Source organism: Oncorhynchus gorbuscha, linkage group LG02 (genome assembly GCF_021184085.1).
Source record: "Oncorhynchus gorbuscha isolate QuinsamMale2020 ecotype Even-year linkage group LG02, OgorEven_v1.0, whole genome shotgun sequence".
Lineage (NCBI taxonomy): Eukaryota > Metazoa > Chordata > Actinopteri > Salmoniformes > Salmonidae > Oncorhynchus > Oncorhynchus gorbuscha.
In genome coordinates, this window is record NC_060174.1 from 111,809,442 (window position 1) to 111,833,479 (window position 24,038).

The 24,038-nt window shown below is 40.7% G+C and overlaps 1 protein-coding gene across 2 annotated transcripts in view; it reads left to right on the forward strand.

Annotated features, from left to right (window-relative positions):
* LOC124015724 (transcriptional coactivator YAP1-like) overlaps positions 1-18,364 on the forward strand; it is a 37,895-nt gene extending 19,531 nt beyond the window's left edge. Inside the window, exons 5-8 of one of the 2 annotated variants that reach the window (XM_046331150.1) lie at positions 6,441-6,595; positions 7,683-7,771; positions 7,861-7,961; positions 18,093-18,364. In XM_046331150.1, coding sequence (XP_046187106.1) covers positions 6,441-6,595; positions 7,683-7,771; positions 7,861-7,961; positions 18,093-18,241 — 494 coding nt within the window. In that variant the 3' untranslated portion in view covers positions 18,242-18,364. The remainder of the gene's footprint in view (positions 1-6,440; positions 6,596-7,682; positions 7,772-7,860; positions 7,962-18,092) is intronic. The other variant, XM_046331161.1, reaches the window with a different exon arrangement.
* The last annotated feature ends 5,674 nt before the right edge of the window (positions 18,365-24,038 follow it).

A 24,038-nucleotide genomic window follows, 5' to 3' on the forward strand; every position in this document is an offset into this window, starting at 1 on the left:
CTTCTTGAACTGCACTGTTGGTTAAGGGCTAAGTAAGCATTTCACAGTAAAGTCTACACTGTTGGTTAAGGGCTTGTAAGTAAGCATTTCACAGTAAAGTCTACACTGTTGGTTAAGGGCTTGTAAGTAAGCATTTCACAGTAAAGTCTACACTGTTGGTTAAGGGCTTGTAAGTAAGCATTTCACAGTAAAGTCTACACTGTTGGTTAAGGGCTTGTAAGTAAGCATTTCACAGTAAAGTCTACACTGTTGGTTAAGGGCTTGTAAGTAAGCATTTCACAGTAAAGTCTACACTGTTGGTTAAGGGCTTGTAAGTAAGCATTTCACAGTAAAGTCTACACTGTTGGTTAAGGGCTTGTAAGTAAGCATTTCACAGTAAAGTCTACACTGTTGGTTAAGGGCTAAGTAAGCATTTCACGCTAAGGTCTATACTTCGGCGCATGTGACAAATAAAGTTTGATTTGGACATGACCAGCAGGGTCACCTGGAGGGATCAGCCAATGAAGGTAAAGCCACCCAGTTGACTACATAAAAATGGTGGAAGCCTGCAATGGCGCTGCCCATGCTAATACGGTCTCATGTTCTATGGGCAACAGTAAACATAAACCCTTCGCCTTGGTTCAGTTAGTGAAAATTATTCAGACTTATGTTGTGTTACTATAACGCCCCCCTTGGGCCAATGAGTGTATTTTTGTAAAAAGAACCCATGTTCTGTCAAAATAGGGCAAGCAGGGCGGCTTGTTCAAAGTCTGCTGGGTGACTAATTAGTAGAACATCTAATGGGCGGTGCTTGTAGGTCCTTATGGGAAACTCGTTGCTTATGAGAGGCTGCATACAGTGCATTTGGAAAGTATTCAGACCCTTTGACTTTTTCCATGTTTTGTTACTTTACAGCCTTATTCTAAAATAGATTTAGTTTTTATCCTCATTTTTGACATTTTTGCAAATGTATTAACAATAAAAAAAACGGATACCTTATTTACATAAGTATTCAAAAACCAAACCATGAGGTCGAAGGAATTGTCCGTAGTGATCCGAGACAGAAGTGTGTCAAGGCACAGATCCGGGGAAGGGTACCAAAACATTTCTGCAGCATTGACGGTCCCCAAGAACACAGTGGCCTCCATCATTCATAAATGGAAGAAGTATGGAATCACCAAGACTCTTCCTAGAGCTGACTGCCCAGCCAAACTGAGCAATCAGGGGAGAAGGGTATTGGTCAGGAAGGTGACTAAGAACCCGATAGTCACTTTGACAGAGCTCCGGAGTTCCTCTGTGGAGATGGTTGTCCTTCTGAAATGTTCTCCCATCTCTGCAGCACTCCACCAATCAGGCATTTATGGTAGAGTGGCCAGACAGAAGCCACTCCTCAGTTAAAGGCACCTGAAGGACTCAGACAATGTGATACAAGATTCTCTGGTCTGATGAAACTAAGATTCAACTCTTTGGCCTGAATGCCAAGCAGCACGTCTGGAGGAAACCTGGCACCATCCCTACGGTGAATCTTGGTGGTAGCAGCATCATGCTGTGGGGATGTTTTTCAGAGGCAGGGATAGGGAGAATAGTCAGGATTGAGGGAAAGATGAACGGAACAAAGAACAGAGAGATCCTTGATGAAAACCTGCTCCAGAGCGCTCAGGACCTCAGACTGGGGTGAAGGTTCATCTTCCAACAGGACAACGACCCTAAACACACATCCAAGACAACGCAGGAGTAGCTTCGGGACAAGTCTCTGATTGTCCTTGAGTGGCCCAGCCATAGCCCAGACTTGAACCTGATCGAACATAAATCGCTGGGCAGCTAAGGTCAACATCCAATCTGACAGCGCTTGAGAGGATCTGAAGAGAATAATGGGAGAAACTCCCTAAATACAGGTGTGCCAAGCTTGTAACGTCAGACCCAAGAAGAGTCGAGGCTGTAATTGCTGCCAAAGGTGCTTTAACAAAGCACTGAGTAAATGGTCTGAATACTTATGTAAATGTAATATTTCTGTTTGTTTTTTTAATACATTTGCTAACATTTCTGAAAAACAGATTTTGCTTTGTCATTATGGGGTATTTTGTGTAGATTGGTGCGGTGAGAAAACAATTGAATACATTTTATAGTAAGGCTAGAACATAACAAATGGTGGAAAAAGTCAACGGGTCTGAATACTTTCCGAATGCTCTGTACAACATGTCATGGGTTAGGGTTAACCCTAACCCTAACCCTAACCCTACAACATGTCATGGGTTAGGGTTAACCATAACCCTAACCCTAACCCTACAACATGTCATGACTGCAGCTCAAACAGCACAGGAGATATGCTTGTTCAAAATGAGACAGAGACAGGGAAGGAGAGACAGACAGGGAAGGAGAGACAGACAGACAGACAGACAGACAGACAGACAGACAGACAGACAGACAGACAGACAGACAGACAGGGAAGGAGAGACACAGACAGACAGACAGACAGACAGACAGACAGACAGACAGACAGACAGGGAAGGACAGACAGACAGACAGACAGGGAAGGACAGACAGACAGACAGACAGGGAAGGAGAGACAGACAGACAGACATGGAAGGAGAGACAGACAGACAGACAGACAGGGAAGGAGAGACAGACAGACAGACAGACAGACAGACAGACAGACAGACAGACAGACAGACAGACAGGGAAGGAGAGACAGACAGACAGACAGACAGGGAAGGAGAGACAGACAGACAGACAGGGAAGGAGAGACAGACAGACATGGAAGGAGAGACAGACAGGGCGGGCGCGAGAGACAGACAGGCAGACAGACAGGGAAGGAGAGACAGACAGACATGGAAGGAGAGACAGACAGGGCGGGCGCGAGAGACAGACAGGCAGACAGACATGGAAGGAGAGACAGACAGGGCGGGCGCGACAGACAGACAGGCAGACAGACAGGGAAGGAGAGACATACAGACATGGAAGGAGAGACATACAGACATGGAAGGAGAGACAGACAGACATGGAAGGAGAGACAGACAGACATGGAGAGACAGACAGGGCGGGCGCGAGAGACAGACAGGCAGACAGACAGGGAAGGAGAGACAGACAGACATGGAAGGAGAGACAGACAGACAGACAGACAGACAGGGAAGGACAGACAGACAGACAGACAGACAGACAGACAGACAGACAGACAGACAGACAGACAGACAGACAGACAGACAGACAGACAGACAGACAGGGAAAGAGAGACAGACAGACAGACAGACAGACAGACAGACAGACAGACAGACAGACAGACAGACAGACAGACAGACAGACAGACAGACAGAGAAGGAGAGACAGACAGACAGACATGGAAGGAGAGACAGACAGACAGACAGACAGACAGACAGACAGACAGACAGACAGACAGACAGACAGACAGACAGACAGACAGACAGACAGACAGACAGACAGACAGACAAAATCAAATCAAATTCATTTATATAGCCCTTCGTACATCAGCTGATATCTCAAAGTGCTGTACAGAAACCCAGCCTAAAACCCCAAACAGCAAACAATGCAGGTGTAAAAGCACGGTGGCTAGGAAAAACTCCCTAGAAAGGCCAAAACCTAGGAAGAAACCTAGAGAGGAACCGGGCTATGTGGGTTGGCCAGTCCTCTTCTGGCTGTGCCGGGTAGAGATTATAACAGAACATGACCAAGATGTTCAAATGTTCATAAATGACCAGCATGGTCAAATAATAATAAGGCAGAACAGTTTAAACTGGAGCAGCAGCACAGTCAGGTGGACTGGGGACAGCAAGGAGCCATCATGTCAGGTAGTCCTGGGGCACGGTCCTAGGGCTCAGGTCCTCCGAGAGAGAGAAAGAAAGAGAGAATTAGAGAGAGCATATGTGGGGTGGCCAGTCCTCTTCTGGCTGTGCCGGGTGGAGATTATAACAGAACGTGGCCAAGATGTTCAAATGTTCATAAATGACCAGCATGGTTGAATAATAGTAAGGCAGAACAGTTGAAACTGGAGCAGGAGCATGGCCAGGTGGACTGGGGACAGCAAGGAGTCCTCATGTCAGGTAGTCCTGGGACATGGTCCTAGGGCTCAGGTCCTCCGAGAGAGAGAAAGAAAGAGAGAAGGAGAGAATTAGAGAACGCACACTTAGATTCACACAGGACACCTGAATAGGACAGGAGAAGTACTCCAGATAAACAAACTGACCCCAGCCCCCGACACATAAACTACTGCAGCATAAATACTGGAGGCTGAGACAGGAGGGGTCAGGAGACACTGTGGCCCCATCCGAGGACACCCCCGGACAGGGCCAAACAGGAAGGATATAACCCCACCCACAGACAGACAGACAGACAGGGAAGGAGAGACAGACAGACAGACAGACAGACAGACAGACAGACAGACAGACAGACAGACAGACAGACAGACAGACAGACAGACAGACAGACAGACAGGGAAGGACAGACAGACAGACAGACAGACAGACAGACAGGGAAGGAGAGACAGACAGACAGACAGACAGACAGGGAAGGAGAGACCGACAGACAGACAGACAGGGAAGGAGAGACAGACAGGGCGGGCGCGAGAGACAGACAGGCAGACAGACAGGGAAGGAGAGACAGACATGGAAGGAGAGACAGACAGACATGGAAGGAGAGACAGACAGGGCGGGCGCGAGAGACAGACAGGCAGACAGACAGGGAAGGAGAGACATACAGACATGGAAGGAGAGACATACAGACATGGAAGGAGAGACAGACAGACATGGAGAGACAGACAGGGCGGGCGCGAGAGACGGACAGGCAGACAGACAGGGAAGGAGAGACAGACAGACATGGAAGGAGAGACAGACAGGGCGGGCGCGAGAGACAGACAGGCAGACAGACAGACAGACAGGGAAGGAGAGGCAGACAAACAGACAGGGAGGGAAGGAGAGACAGACAGGGAGGGAAGGAGAGGCGGAGGGAGGGAGGGCGTAAGAGACGGAGGGAGCGAGAGACTGACGGAGGGAGGGAGGGAGGGCCGGGGAGGGAGGGCCGGGGAGGGAGCGAGAGACCGAAACAGAGAGGGAGAGTTGCCTCAAGGCCAGAGAGAACAGTCTGGTTAAACAGGAACAACTGGTAGATAAGACACTCCCTAACAGTCACACACACCCTGACCCTGTCTCACTCCCTAACATTAATCCCTGACCCTGTCTCCCTCTCTAACATTAACCCCTGACCCTGTCTCCCTCCCTAACAGTCACACACACCCTGACCCTGTCTCCCTCCCTAACATTAACTCCTGACCCTGTCTCCCTCCCTAACATTAACCCCTGACCCTGTCTCCCTCCCTAACATTAATCCCTGACCCGGTCTCCCTCCCTGACCCTGTCTCCCTCCCCAACATTAACCCCTGACCCTGTCTCCCTCCCTAACCCTGTCTCCCTCTCTAACATTAACCCCTGAACCTGTCTCCCTCCCTAACCCTGTCTCCCTCTCTAACATTAACCCCTGACCCTGTCTCCCTCCCTAACATTAACCCCTGACCCTGTCTCCCTCCCTAACCCTGTCTCCCTCTCTAACATTAACCCCTGACCCTGTCTCCCTCCCTAACATTAACCCCTGACCCTGTCTCCCTCCCTAACATTAATCTCTGACCCGGTCTCCCTCCCTGACCCTGTCTCCCTCTCTAACATTAACCCCTGACCCTGTCTCCCTCCCTAACAGTCACACACACCCTGACCCTGTCTCCCTCCCTAACATTAACCCCTGACCCTGTCTCCCTCCCCAACATTAACCCCTGACCCTGTCTCCCTCCCCAACATTAACCCCTGACCCTGTCTCCCTCTCTAACATTAACCCCTGACCCTGTCTCCCTCCCCAACATTAACCCCTGACCCTGTCTCCCTCCCCAACATTAACCCCTGACCCTGTCTCCCTCCCCAACATTAACCCCTGACCCGGTCTCCCTCTCTAACATTAACCCCTGACCCGGTCTCCCCCTCTAACATTAACCCCTGACCCTATCTCCCTCCCTAACAGTCACACACACCCTGACCCTGTCTCCCTCCCTAACATTAACCCCTGACCCTGTCTCCCTCCCTAACATTAACCCCTGACCCTGTCTCCCTCCCTAACATTAACCCCTGACCCTGTCTCCCTCCCTAACATTAACCCCTGACCCTGTCTCCCTCCCTAACATTAACCCCTGACCCTGTCTCCCTCCCTAACATTAACCCCTGACCCTGTCTCCCTCCCTATCATTAATCCTTGACTCGGTCTCCCTCCCTGACCCTGTCTCCCTCTCTAACATTAATCCCTGACCTGGTCTTCTTCCCTACCATTAACCCTGACCTTGTCTCCCTCCCTGACATTAACCTGACCCTCTCTCCCTCCCTGACCCTGTCTCCCTCCCTGACATTATCCTAACCCCTCTCCCTCCCTGACCCTGTCTCCCTCCCTAACCTCTGACCCTGTCCTCCCTCCAGTCCAGAGTGCTGTAGCCCAGGTGAAGCCCTCAACCCTGACCTCTGACCCGGTTGGCATTGCGACAGTGGTAACCAAGCGCAGGCAGCAGCTGCAGGTGGAGAAGGACAGGCTGAGGCGGAAACAACAGGACCTGGCCCGTCCAATCAGAGTACAGGTCAGGGGTCAAACACACTGGAATATATATGGATATTATGTTTTATACTGTGCCTTTAGAAAGTATTCACACCCCTTGACTTACCACATTTTATTACAAAGTGGGTTTAAAATGCATTTCATTGTCTTTAAAAAAAAAGTTATGTCAACAATTTACACAAAATACTCTGTCAAAGTGGAACAAAAATGTGAACAAGGCGGTTAACCCACTGTTCCTAGACCAGTTAACCCACTGATCCTAGACCAGTTAACCCACTGATCCTAGGCCAGTTAACCCACTGATCCTAGACCAGTTAACCCACTGATCCTAGGCCAGTTAACCCACTGATCCTAGGCCAGTTAACCCACTGATCCTAGACCAGTTAACCCACTGTTCCTAGACCAGTTAACCCACTGATCCTAGACCAGTTAACCCACTGATCCTAGACCAGTTAACCCACTGTTCCTAGGCCATCATTGAAAATAAGAATTTGTTCTTAACTGACTTGCCTAGTTAAATAAAGGTATACACAATCGACACAATCCAGTCTCAGAGCTCTACATACAATTCCTTCCACCTCATGGCTTGGTTTTTGCTCTGACATGCACTGTCAACTGTGGGATCTTAAATAGACAGGTGTGTGTCTTTCCAAATCATGTCCAATTAATTGAATTTACCACAAGTAGACTCCAATCAAGTTGTAGAAACATCTCAAGATAATCAATGGAAACAGGATGCACCTGAACTCAATTTCGTGTCTGATAGCAAAGGGTCTGAATACTTATATGTAAATAAGTAATACATTTGCAAAAATCTCTTAAAACCTGTTTTCACTTTGTCATTATGGAGGTATTGTGGGTAGATTGATGAAGGAAAATAATGATTATAATCAATTTTAGAATTTAGCTGTAACAACAAAATGAATACTTTTCGAATGCACTGTATCTGTGTGTGTAAATATGTTGGGTGTTATTTATTTCAAATGTATGTTTTTATTGTAACAGCAAACTACCAGCAGAGTTTTTAATATTCATTGTTTTTACAGAACCAATAATAATAATGCTGGAAGTCAAATAAAGTAAACTAGTAATAAATAATCAATAAATAGTGTAACCCGTGTCAGGATGTGGCGGTGAGGAGTGGACTGGAGCATGATGGGAAAATGAGGAACAACCATGTAGACCCCGCCCTCAACGGGTGAGCCTGTCTGTCTTCGTGTCTGTGTGCATGTGGAGGTCTGTGTGTGTTTTAGCCAATATTACAACTGTGTTGGTCACTGCTTGTAGGGCCCACTCCCGTAACCAGAGTACTGACAGTGGTCTGAGTGTCAGCAGCTTCACACGGACACCTGATGACCTGCTGAACACTGTGGAACTCATGGATACAGGTAACACCTTGGTTTAAATTGGACTATTTTAAAGGGAAAATAACCTAATCAAATGTTATTTGTCATTTCGTAAACAACAGGTGTGGACTAACAGTGAAATGCTTGGTAACAACAGGTGTGGACTAACAGTGAAATGCTTGGTAACAACAGGTGTGGACTAACAGTGAAATGCTTGGTAACAACAGGTGTGGACTAACAGTGAAATGCTTGGTAAACAACAGGTGTAGACTAACAGTGAAATGCTTGGTAACAACAGGTGTGGACTAACAACAACAGGTGTAGACTAACAGTGAAATGCTTGGTAAACAACAGGTGTAGACTAACAGTGAAATGCTTGGTAAACAACAGGTGTAGACTAACAACAACAGGTGTAGACTAACAGTGAAATGCTTGGTAACAACAGGTGTGGACTAACAACAACAGGTGTAGACTAACAGTGAAATGCTTGGTAAACAACAGGTGTAGACTAACAGTGAAATGCTTGGTAAACAACAGGTGTAGACTAACAACAACAGGTGTAGACTAACAGTGAAATGCTTGGTAAACAACAGGTGTAGACTAACAACAACAGGTGTAGACTAACAGTGAAATGCTTGGTAAACAACAGGTGTGGACTAACAACAACAGGTGTAGACTAACAGTGAAATGCTTGGTAAACAACAGGTGTAGACTAACAGTGAAATGCTTGGTAAACAACAGGTGTAGACTAACAACAACAGGTGTAGACTAACAGTGAAATGCTTGGTAAACAACAGGTGTAGACTAACAGTGAAATGCTTGGTAACAACAGGTGTGGACTAACAGTGAAATGCTTGGTAAACAACAGGTGTAGACTAACAGTGAAATGCTTGGTAACAACAGGTGTGGACTAACAGTGAAATGCTTGGTAACAACAGGTGTGGACTAACAGTGAAATGCTTGGTAAACAACAGGTGTAGACTAACAGTGAAATGCTTGGTAAACAACAGGTGTGGACTAACAGTGAAATGCTTGGTAACAACAGGTGTGGACTAACAACAACAGGTGTAGACTAACAGTGAAATGCTTGGTAAACAACAGGTGTAGACTAACAGTGAAATGCTTGGTAACAACAGGTGTAGACTAACAGTGAAATGCTTGGTAACAACAGGTGTGGACTAACAACAACAGGTGTAGACTAACAGTGAAATGCTTGGTAAACAACAGGTGTAGACTAACAGTGAAATGCTTGGTAAACAACAGGTGTAGACTAACAACAACAGGTGTAGACTAACAGTGAAATGCTTGGTAAACAACAGGTGTAGACTAACAGTGAAATGCTTGGTAACAACAGGTGTGGACTAACAGTGAAATGCTTGGTAAACAACAGGTGTAGACTAACAGTGAAATGCTTGGTAAACAACAGGTGTAGACTAACAGTGAAATGCTTGGTAACAACAGGTGTGGACTAACAGTGAAATGCTTGGTAAACAACAGGTGTAGACTAACAGTGAAATGCTTGGTAAACAACAGGTGTGGACTAACAGTGAAATGCTTGGTAACAACGGGTGTGGACTAACAGTGAAATGCTTGGTAAACAACAGGTGTAGACTAACAGTGAAATGCTTGGTAAACAACAGGTGTGGACTAACAACAACAGGTGTAGACTAACAGTGAAATGCTTGGTAAACAACAGGTGTAGACTAACAGTGAAATGCTTGGTAAACAACAGGTGTAGACTAACAACAACAGGTGTAGACTAACAACAACAGGTGTAGACTAACAACAACAGGTGTAGACTAACAGTGAAATGCTTGGTAAACAACAGGTGTAGACTAACAGTGAAATGCTTGGTAAACAACAGGTGTGGACTAACAACAACAGGTGTAGACTAACAACAACAGGTGTAGACTAACAACAACAGGTGTAGACTAACAACAACAGGTGTAGACTAACAGTGAAATGCTTGGTAAACAACAGGTGTAGACTAACAGTGAAATGCTTGGTAAACATGTATATATACTAATAGGTTACCACAGTCACATTAATATACACTGACCGGTTACCATAGTCACATTAATATACACTGACCGGTTACCATAGTCACATTAATATACACTGACAGGTTACCATAGTCACATTAATATACACTGATAGGTTACCATAGTCACATTAATATACACTGATAGGTTACCATAGTCACATTAATATACACTGATAGGTTACCATAGTTACATTAATATACACTGATAGGTTACCATAGTCATATTAATATATACTGACAGGTTACAATAGTCACATTAATATATACTGACAGGTTACCATAGTCACATTAATATATACTGACACCTGGAGGTTACCATAGTCACATTAATATACACTGACAGGTTACCATAGTTACATTAATATATACTGACAGGTTACCATAGTCACATTAATATATACTGACAGGTTACCATAGTCACATTAATATATACTGACAGGTTACCATAGTCACATTAATATATACTGACACCTGGAGGTTACCATAGTCACATTGATATACACTGACAGGTTACCATAGTCACATTAATATATACTGACACCTGGAGGTTACCATAGTCACATTGATATACACTGACAGGTTACCATAGTTACATTAATATATACTGACAGGTTACCATAGCCACATTAATATACACTGACAGGTTACCATAGTCACATTAATATATACTGGCAGGTTACCATAGTCACATTAATATACACTGACAGGTTACCATAGTTACATTAATATACACTGACCGGTTACCATAGTCACATTAATATATACTGACACCTGGAGGGTACCATAGTCACATTAATATACACTGACAGGTTACCATAGTCACATTAATATATACTGACAGGTTACCATAGTCACATTAATATATACTGACAGGTTACCATAGTCACATTAATATATACTGACAGGTTACCATAGTCACATTAATATATACTGACAGGTTACCATAGTCACATTAATATATACTGACAGGTTACCATAGTCACATTAATATATACTGACAGGTTACCATAGTCACATTAATATATACTGATAGGTTACCATAGTTACATTAATATATACTGATAGGTTACCATAGTTACATTAATATACACTGACAGGTTACCATAGTTACATTAATATACACTGATAGGTTACCATAGTCACATTAATATACACTGATAGGTTACCATAGTCATATTAATATATACTGACAGGTTACCATAGTCACATTAATATACACTGATAGGTTACCATAGTCACATTAATATATACTGACACCTGGAGGTTACCATAGTTACATTAATATACACTGACAGGTTACCATAGTCACATTAATATACACTGACAGGTTACCATAGTCACATTAATATATACTGACAGGTTACCATAGTCATATTAATATATACTGACAGGTTACCATAGTCACATTAATATATACTGACAGGTTACCATAGTCACATTAATATACACTGACAGGTTACCATAGTCACATTAATATACACTGACAGGTTACCATAGTCACATTAATATACACTGATAGGTTACCATAGTCACATTAATATATACTGACACCTGGAGGTTACCATAGTCACATTAATATACACTGACAGGTTACCATAGTTACATTAATATATACTGACAGGTTACCATAGTCACATTAATATATACTGACAGGTTACCATAGTCACATTAATATATACTGACACCTGGAGGTTACCATAGTCACATTAATATACACTGACAGGTTACCATAGTTACATTAATATATACTGACAGGTTACCATAGTCACATTAATATATACTGACAGGTTACCATAGTCACATTAATATATACTGACAGGTTACCATAGTCACATTAATATATACTGACAGGTTACCATAGTCACATTAATATATACTGACACCTGGAGGTTACCATAGTCACATTGATATACACTGACAGGTTACCATAGTTACATTAATATATACTGACAGGTTACCATAGCCACATTAATATACACTGACAGGTTACCATAGTCACATTAATATATACTGGCAGGTTACCATAGTCACATTAATATACACTGAGAGGTTACCATAGTTACATTAATATACACTGACCGGTTACCATAGTCACATTAATATATACTGACACCTGGAGGGTACCATAGTCACATTAATATACACTGATAGGTTACCATAGTCACATTAATATATACTGACAGGTTACCATAGTCACATTAATATATACTGACAGGTTACCATAGTCACATTAATATATACTGACAGGTTACCATAGTCACATTAATATATACTGACACCTGGAGGTTACCATAGTCACATTAATATACACTGACAGGTTACCATAGTTACATTAATATATACTGACAGGTTACCATAGTCACATTAATATATACTGACAGGTTACCATAGTCACATTAATATATACTGACAGGTTACCATAGTCACATTAATATATACTGACAGGTTACCATAGTCACATTAATATATACTGACACCTGGAGGTTACCATAGTCACATTGATATACACTGACAGGTTACCATAGCCACATTAATATACACTGACAGGTTACCATAGTCACATTAATATATACTGGCAGGTTACCATAGTCACATTAATATACACTGACAGGTTACCATAGTTACATTAATATACACTGACCGGTTACCATAGTCACATTAATATATACTGACACCTGGAGGGTACCATAGTCACATTAATATACACTGACAGGTTACCATAGTCACATTAATATATACTGACAGGTTACCATAGTCACATTAATATATACTGACAGGTTACCATAGTCACATTAATATATACTGACAGGTTACCATAGTCACATTAATATATACTGACAGGTTACCATAGTCACATTAATATACACTGACAGGTTACCATAGTCACATTAATATACACTGACAGGTTACCATAGTCACATTAATATATACTGACAGGTTACCATAGTCACATTAATATACACTGACAGGTTACCATAGTCACATTAATATATACTGACAGGTTACCATAGTCACATTAATATATACTGACAGGTTACCATAGTCACATTAATATACACTGATAGGTTACCATAGTCACATTAATATATACTGACAGGTTACCATAGTTACATTAATATACACTGATAGGTTACCATAGTCACATTAATATACACTGATAGGTTACCATAGTCACATTAATATACACTGATAGGTTACCATAGTCACATTAATATACACTGATAGGTTACCATAGTCACATTAATATACACTGATAGGTTACCATAGTCACATTAATATACACTGACAGGTTACCATAGTCACATTAATATATACTGACAGGTTACCATAGTCATATTAATATATACTGACAGGTTACCATAGTCACATTAATATATACTGACAGGTTACCATAGTCACATTAATATATACTGACACCTGGAGGTTACCATAGTCACATTAATATACACTGACAGGTTACCATAGTCACATTAATATATACTGACAGGTTACCATAGTCACATTAATATATACTGACAGGTTACCATAGTCACATTAATATATACTGACCGGTTACCATAGTCACATTAATATACACTGATAGGTTACCATAGTCACATTAATATACACTGACAGGTTACCATAGTCACATTAATATATACTGACAGGTTACCATAGTCACATTAATATATACTGACACCTGGAGGTTACCATAGTCACATTAATATACACTGACAGGTTACCATAGTTACATTAATATATACTGACAGGTTACCATAGTCACATTAATATATACTGACAGGTTACCATAGTCACATTAATATATACTGACAGGTTACCATAGTCACATTAATATACACTGATAGGTTACCATAGTCACATTAATATACACTGATAGGTTACCATAGTCATATTAATATATACTGACAGGTTACCATAGTCATATTAATATATACTGACAGGTTACCATAGTCACATTAATATATACTGACAGGTTACCATAGTCACATTAATATATACTGACACCTGGAGGTTACCATAGTCACATTGATATACACTGACAGGTTACCATAGTTACATTAATATATACTGACAGGTTACCATAGCCACATTAATATACACTGACAGGTTACCATAGTCACATTAATATATACTGGCAGGTTACCATAGTCACATTAATATACACTGACAGGTTACCATAGTTACATTAATATACACTGACCGGTTACCATAGTCACATTAATATATACTGACACCTGGAGGGTACCATAGTCACATTAATATACACTGACAGGTTACCATAGTCACATTAATATATACTGACAGGTTACCATAGTCACATTAATATATACTGACAGGTTACCATAGTTACATTAATATATACTGACAGGTTACCATAGCCACATTAATATACACTGACAGGTTACCATAGTCACATTAATATATACTGGCAGGTTACCATAGTCACATTAATATACACTGACAGGTTACCATAGTTACATTAATATACACTGACCGGTTACCATAGTCACATTAATATATACTGACACCTGGAGGGTACCATAGTCACATTAATATACACTGACAGGTTACCATAGTCACATTAATATATACTGACAGGTTACCATAGTCACATTAATATATACTGACAGGTTACCATAGTCACATTAATATATACTGACAGGTTACCATAGTCACATTAATATATACTGACAGGTTACCATAGTCACATTAATATATACTGACAGGTTACCATAGTCACATTAATATACACTGACAGGTTACCATAGTCACATTAATATATACTGACAGGTTACCATAGTCACATTAATATATACTGACAGGTTACCATAGTCACATTAATATATACTGACAGGTTACCATAGTCACATTAATATACACTGACAGGTTACCATAGTCACATTAATATACACTGACAGGTTACCATAGTCACATTAATATATACTGACAGGTTACCATAGTCACATTAATATATACTGACAGGTTACCATAGTCACATTAATATACACTGATAGGTTACCATAGTCACATTAATATATACTGACAGGTTACCATAGTTACATTAATATACACTGATAGGTTACCATAGTCACATTAATATACACTGATAGGTTACCATAGTCACATTAATATACACTGATAGGTTACCATAGTCACATTAATATACACTGATAGGTTACCATAGTCACATTAATATACACTGATAGGTTACCATAGTCACATTAATATACACTGATAGGTTACCATAGTCACATTAATATACACTGATAGGTTACCATAGTCACATTAATATACACTGACAGGTTACCATAGTCACATTAATATATACTGACACCTGGAGGGTACCATAGTCACATTAATATACACTGATAGGTTACCATAGTCACATTAATATACACTGACAGGTTACCATAGTCACATTAATATATACTGACAGGTTACCATAGTCATATTAATATATACTGACAGGTTACCATAGTCACATTAATATATACTGACAGGTTACCATAGTCACATTAATATACACTGACAGGTTACCATAGTCACATTAATATATACTGGCAGGTTACCATAGTCACATTAATATACACTGATAGGTTACCATAGTCACATTAATATACACTGATAGGTTACCATAGTCACATTAATATACACTGATAGGTTACCATAGTTACATTAATATACACTGATAGGTTACCATAGTCACATTAATATATACTGACAGGTTACCATAGTCACATTAATATACACTGACAGGTTACCATAGTCACATTAATATACACTGATAGGTTACCATAGTCACATTAATATACACTGATAGGTTACCATAGTCACATTAATATACACTGATAGGTTACCATAGTCACATTAATATACACTGACAGGTTACCATAGTCACATTAATATACACTGATAGGTTACCATAGTCACATTAATATACACTGATAGGTTACCATAGTCACATTAATATACACTGATAGGTTACCATAGTCACATTAATATACACTGATAGGTTACCATAGTCACATTAATATACACTGATAGGTTACCATAGTCACATTAATATACACTGATAGGTTACCATAGTCACATTAATATACACTGATAGGTTACCATAGTCACATTAATATACACTGATAGGTTACCATAGTCACATTAATATACACTGACAGGTTACCATAGTCACATTAATATATACTGACACCTGGAGGGTACCATAGTCACATTAATATACACTGATAGGTTACCATAGTCACATTAATATACACTGACAGGTTACCATAGTCACATTAATATATACTGACAGGTTACCATAGTCATATTAATATATACTGACAGGTTACCATAGTCACATTAATATATACTGACAGGTTACCATAGTCACATTAATATACACTGACAGGTTACCATAGTCACATTAATATATACTGGCAGGTTACCATAGTCACATTAATATACACTGATAGGTTACCATAGTCACATTAATATACACTGATAGGTTACCATAGTCACATTAATATACACTGATAGGTTACCATAGTTACATTAATATACACTGATAGGTTACCATAGTCACATTAATATATACTGACAGGTTACCATAGTCACATTAATATACACTGACAGGTTACCATAGTCACATTAATATACACTGATAGGTTACCATAGTCACATTAATATACACTGATAGGTTACCATAGTCACATTAATATACACTGATAGGTTACCATAGTCACATTAATATACACTGACAGGTTACCATAGTCACATTAATATACACTGATAGGTTACCATAGTCACATTAATATACACTGATAGGTTACCATAGTCACATTAATATACACTGATAGGTTACCATAGTCACATTAATATACACTGATAGGTTACCATAGTCACATTAATATACACTGATAGGTTACCATAGTCACATTAATATACACTGATAGGTTACCATAGTCACATTAATATACACTGATAGGTTACCATAGTCACATTAATATACACTGATAGGTTACCATAGTCACATTAATATACACTGACAGGTTACCATAGTCACATTAATATACACTGACAGGTTACCATAGTCACATTAATATACACTGACAGGTTACCATAGTCACATTAATATACACTGACCGGTTACCATAGTCACATTAATATACACTGACAGGTTACCATAGTCACAAGAATATACACTGACAGGTTACCATAGTTACATTAATATACACTGACAGGTTACCATAGTTACATTAATATATACTGACAGGTTACCATAGTTACATTAATATATACTGACAGGTTACCATAGTCACATTAATATATACTGACAGGTTACCATAGTTACATTAATATACACTGACAGGTTACCATAGTCACAAGAATATACACTGACAGGTTACCATAGTCACATTAATATATACTGACAGGTTACCATAGTCACAAGAATATACACTGACAGGTTACCATAGTCACATTAATATATACTGACAGGTTACCATAGTCACAAGAATATACACTGACAGGTTACCATAGTCACATGAATATACACTGAGTGTACAAAACATTAAGAACACTCTTTCCATGACAGACTGACCAGGTGAAAACTATGATCCCTTATTGATGTCACTTGTTAAATCCACTTCAATCAGTGTAGATGAAGGGGGGGAGACAGGTTAAAGGAGGATTTTTAAGCCTTAAGACAATTGAGACAATGATTGTGTATGTGTGACATTCAGAGGGTGAATGGGCAAGACTAAATATTTAAGTGCCTTAGAAAAGGGTATGGTAGTAGGTGCCAGGCTGGGTTTTCCACACTCAACCGTTTCCTGTGTGTATCAAGAATGGTCCACCACCCATCGGACATCCAGCCAACCTCACACAACTGTGGGAAGCATTTGTAGTCAACATAGGCCAGCATCCCCGTGGAAGGCTTTCCACACCTTGTAGTGTCCATTCCCCGACGATTTGAAGCTTTTTTGAGGGCAAAAGGGGGCTGCAACTCACTATTAGGAAGGTGTTGTTCATTTGTTGTACTCTGTGTAAATGAATGCACTCAATCTCTGGGGTTACATCTTGGAGCTCTAGCAACATCCACAACATCCTAATGACTGTATTATGTGCTGTGATAGGTGACTCTGGAGCAGGCCAGCCAATTGCATTCCTGGAGGCAGGCCCAGGGGTGTGCATGGCTACCGATGGGGAGGAGCTAATGCCCAGCATCCAGGAAGCCCTGAGCTCAGACCTCCTGAGTGACATGGATACTGTTCTCTGGTTATAGACACACACTATAGATACACACACACACACACACACACACACACACACACACACACACACACACACACACACACACACACACACACACACACACACACACACACACACACACACACACACACACACACACTGTAGACACACACACACATACACTGTAGACACACACACACATACACTCTAGACACATGCACACACAATATAGACACACACACACACACTATAGACACACACACGCACACTATAGACACACCTACCTGGCTATAGACTCTACACAACAGTAGTACATAATGAACTGACTTGATGGGTTATAGACTACACAACAGGGAACGAGACTCAGACTCTGCCCCTCCACTTCCTCTCCTGGCTGTTACCTGTCTTCCTTGAACTTAGCTGGCCACTGATTGGCTGGTTTCCCAGGATGTAACCCAGTAGACACTGTGGCCCTTGACGACAGGAGATATAGCGATACATGATGTGGTACTGAGGAGACACTGTGGCCCTTGACAACAGGAGATAGAGCGATACATGATGTGGTACTGAGGAGACACTGTGGCCCTTGATGACAGGAGATAGAGCGATACATTATGTGGTACTGAGGAATGTGGCTAGTGTTTTCTTCCTCGATCTCTCCCTCTCTCCTCCCCTCTCCTCTTTATCCCTCTCTCCTTCCCCCTCTCCTCTCCCTCTCTCCTTCCCTTTCACAGGAGAGAGAATCTTCAGTTTGCCTTTCATCCCTGTATACCTCACACCTGCCTTTCCCTTCCCATAAGTATGTATCTTTGTTAGTTATGCCTACATATATCAACAAACAATCTTCTTTATAAGTGGTACAATTTCTCAACGTGTTGTTTAACTTGCAGGCTGCTAAATTGTGAGGCATGAGAGATTAACAGAATATTCCTCCACATCAGCAGTTGTAATAGAATTTACCAGTTATAACGTACATCCAGAGCCTTCATAAAGTATTCACACCCCTTGACTTATTCCACATTTTGTTGTGTTGTCATGTGGGATTAAAATGCATTTAATTGTCAACGATCTACACAACATACTCAGTAATGTCAAAGTGGAAGATTTTTACATTAGGTACATTTGAAGTTGGAAGTTTACATAACCTTAGGTTGGAGTCATTAAAACTTGTTTTTCAACCACTCCACAAATGTATTTTTAACAAACTATAGTTTTGGCAAGTCGGTTAGGACATCTACTTTGTGCATGACACAAGTACTTTTTCCAACAATTGCTTACAGACAGATTATTTCACTTATAACTCACTGTGTCACAATTCCAGTGGGTCAGAAGTTTACATACACTAAGTTGACTGTGCTTTTAAACAGCTTGGAAAATTCCAGAAAATGATGTCATGGCTTTAGAAGCTTCTGATAGGCTAATTGACATCATTTGAGTCAATTGGAGGTGTACCTGTGGATGTATTTCAAGGCCTACTTCAAACTCAGTGCGTCTTTGCTTGACATCATGGGAAAATGTAAATAAATCAGCCAAGACCTCAGAAAAAAAATTGTAGACCTTCACAAGTCTGGTTCCCGCTCAGGAAGGAGACGCGTTCTGTCTCCTAGAGAGTAATGTACTTTGGTGCAAAATGTGCAAATCAATCCCAGAACAACAGCAAAGGACCTTGTGAAGATGCTGGAGGAAACAGGTACAAAGTATCTATCCACAGTAAAATGAGTCCTATGGACAAGTTTTCCTCTAGACCTTTGCCTGTGCTTAGCTCTATTCTGTTTCAGTTACCTTAAAAAAACTCCCTAGTCCTTGCCGATGACAAGCATACCCATAAGATGATGCAGCCACCGTCATGCTTGAAAATATTAAGTGCTGGATTTACCCCAAACATAACACTTTGTATTCAGCACTTAAAGTTAATTTCTTTGCCATATTTATATTTACAGTTTTACTTTAGTGCCTTATTGTAAACGATGCATGTTTGGAATATTTTTATTCTGTACAGGCTTCCTTCCTTTCACTCTGTCATTTATGTTAATATTGTGGAGTAACTACAATTGTTGATCCATCCTCAGTCAGGGACATCCGTCCTCCATCCTCAGTCAGGGACATCCGTCCTCCATCCTCAGTCAGGGACATCCGTCCTCCATCCTCCTATTACAGCTATTCAACTCTAATTGTTTTAAAGTCACCATTGGCCTCATGGTGAAATCTCTGAGTGCTTTGCTCCCTCTCTGGCAACTGAGTTCAGAAGGGCGCCTGTATCTTTGTAGTGACTGGATGTATTGATACACCATCCAAAATGTAATTAATAACTTCACTATGCTCAAAGGGATTTTCAATGTCTGCTTTTTAAAATTTGGGGTGGCAGGGTAGCCGGGTAGCCTAGTGGTTAGAGTGTTGGACTAGTAACTGAAAGGTTGCAAGTTCAAATCCCCGAGTTGACAAGGTACAAATCTGTCATCCTGCCCCTGAACAGGCAGTTAACCCACTGTTCCTAGGCCGTCATTGAAAATAAGAATTTGTTCTTAACTGACTTGCCTAGTAAAATAAAGGTAAAATAAGTTTTTAAAATGTTTTTTACCCATCTACCAATAGGAGCCCTTCTATGCGAGGCATTGGAAAACCTCCCTGGTCTTTGTGGTTAAATCTATGTTTGAAATGCACTGCTCGACTGAGGGACTTTACAAATAACTGTGTGTGAGGTACAGAGATTGGCTAGTCATTTACAAATCATGTTAAACACTATTATTGTACACAGAGTGAGTCCATGCAACTTATTTTGTGACTTGTTAAGAACATTTTTAATACTGAACATATGTAGGCTTGCCATAACAAAAGAGTTGAATACTTATTGACCTTTCAGCTTTTTATTTTGTATTCATTTGAAAAACATGCTAAAAACACAATTCCACTTTGATGTTATGGGATATTGTGTGTAGACCAGTGACAAAACATTACATTTGAATCCATTTAGAATTCAGTCTGTAAAACAAGAAAATGTGGAGAAAGTCAAGAGGTGTCAATACTCGTATGTAGCTATAATAATGGGACAGGATGTTACATCAGTCTGGGACAAGATGTTACATCAGTCTGGGACAAGATGTTACATCAGTCTGGGACAGGATGTTACATCAGTCTGGGACAGGATATTACATCAGTCTGGGACAGGATGTTACATCAGTCTGGGACAGGATGTTACATCAGTCTGGGACAGGATGTTACATCAGTCTGGGACAGTTAGGCTGCTTTTACACAGCGTTTCTGATACTTTTTCCACTAATTGGTCTTTTGACCAATCACACCTGATGTTATCACAGATTTTTTTCAGAGATCTGATTGGTCAAAAGACCAATTAGTGAAAAACAATATCAGAAATGGGCTGCCTGTGAAAACACTGCCTTAACACACAACCCTACAGAACACACACACACCATGTAAATTAAAGCAAACCTATTATGCATGATGCTATGTGTTTTATAATACAGTATTGATGCTATGTGTTTTATAATACAGTATTGATGCTATGTGTTTTATAATACAGTATTGATACTATGTGTTTTATACTATAGTATTGATACTAGGTGTATGGAACCCTATTTCCTGTCTGTTGTTCTGTTTCTCTGCCTGTAGTCTGTCTGCCTGTAGTCTGTCTGTCTGCATGTAGGTTCTGGCTGTCTGCCTGTAGTCTGTCCATAGTATGTCTGTCCATCGTATGTTTGTCTGTCTAGTCTGTCTGTCTGTCTGCCTGTAGTCTGTGTATCACCTTAGAACAACTCAATAATAACTGATACTCAGAACTATTATTTAGTATTTTGATCATGTTTATATATGCATGTGTTTTCAAATGCAGTTTATCTTTATATTTGTGTAATCATTTTTAAACCAAGCTATAGTATAATAAACTTTGACAATCTGTTCTTGTTGATATTCATGCTTTTATTGGCAGGAGCCTAATCCTCAGACACTTTGGTAACCCTTCAAGTTGTTGTTGTTTTGTGTGTATTTTTATTGGGTGAACAGCCAGATCAGACATCAGTATATCCCAAGTGGCATAATGAATGGTTCACTGCAGCTCAATGACTCAATCTACAAGGCTTCATAATGAATGGTTCACTGCAGCTCAATGACTCAATCTACAAGGCTTCATAATGAATGGTTCACTGCAGCTCAATGACTCAATCTACAAGGCGTCATAATGAATGGTTCACTGCAGCTCAATGACTCAATCTACAAGGCTTCATAATGAATGGTTCACTGCAGCTCAATGACTCAATCTACAAGGCTTCATAATGAATAGTTCACTGCAGCTCAATGACTCAATCTACAAGGCTTCATAATGAATAGTTCACTGCAGCTCAATGACTCAATCTACAAGGCTTCATAATGAATGGTTCATTTACACAACATGCCAGCTACTTTGAAGATGCAAAATATTTTAAGAGATAAGACAAAAAAACAGAAGTTGAGCGTGTATAACTGTTCACCCCCCCAAAGTCAATACTTTGTAGAGACACCTTTGGCAGCAATTACAGCTGCAAGTCTCTTGGGGTATGTGTCTATAAGCTTGGCACATTTAGCCACTGGGATTTTTGCCCATTCTTCAAGGCAAAACTGCTCCAGCTCCTTCAAGTTGGATGGGTTCCGCTGGTGTACAGCAATCTTTAAGTCATACCACAGATTCTCAATTGGATTGAGGTCTGAGCTTTGACTAGGCTATTCCAAGACAAATAAATGTTTCCCCTTAAACCACTCGTGTGTTGCTTTAGCAGTATGCTTAGGGTCATTGTCATGCTGAAAGGTGAACCTCCTTCCCAGTCTCAAATCTCTGGAAGACTGAAACAGGATTTCCCTGTATTTAGCCCCATCCATCATTCCTTCAATTCTGACCAGTTTCCCAGTTCCTGCCGATGAAAAACATCCCCACAGCATGATGCTGCCACCACCATGCTTCACTGTGGGGATGGTGTTCTCGGGTTGATGAGAGGTGCTAGGTCTGCACCAGACATAGTGTTTTCCTTCATGGCCAAAAAGCTCCATTTTAGTCTCATCTGTCCAGAGTACCTTCTTTCATATGTTTGGGGAGTCTCCCACATGCCTTTTGGGGAACACCAAACATGTTTTCTTATTTCTTTCCTCAAGCAATGGCTTTTTTTCTGCCCACTCTTCCATAAAGCCCAGCTCTATGGAGGGTACGGCTTAAAGTGGTCCTATGGACAGATACTCCAATCTCTGCTGTGGAGCTTTGCAGCTCCTTCAGGATTATCTTTGTTGCCTCTCTGATTAATGCCTTCCTTGCCTGGTCTGTGAGTTTTGGTGGGCAGCCCTTTCTTGGCAGGTTTGTTGTGGTGCCATATTCTTTCCATTTTTTAATATTGGTTTTAATGGTGCTCCGTTTTTGATTTTTTTTTATATAACCCGTTTTGCATATTTTTTTATAACCAAACCCTGATCTGTACTTCTCCACAACTTTGTCCCTGACCTGTTTGTAGAGCTCCTTGGTCTTCATGGTGCTGCTTGCTTAGTGGTGTTGCAGACTCTGGGGCCTTTCAGAACAGGTGAAAATATACTGAGATCATGTGACAGATCATGTGACACTTAGATTGCACACAGGTGGACATTATTTAACTAATAATGTGACTTCTGAAGGTAATTGGTTACACCAGATCTTATTTAGGGGCTTCGTAGCAAAGGGGGTGAATATATATACACCACCTTTCCTTTTTTTTGTGATTTTTTTGTTTGTTTTTGAAACAAGTAATTTTTTTCATTTCACTTCACCAATTTGGAGTATTTAGTGTATGTCCACTACATAAAAATCTATTTAAATTACA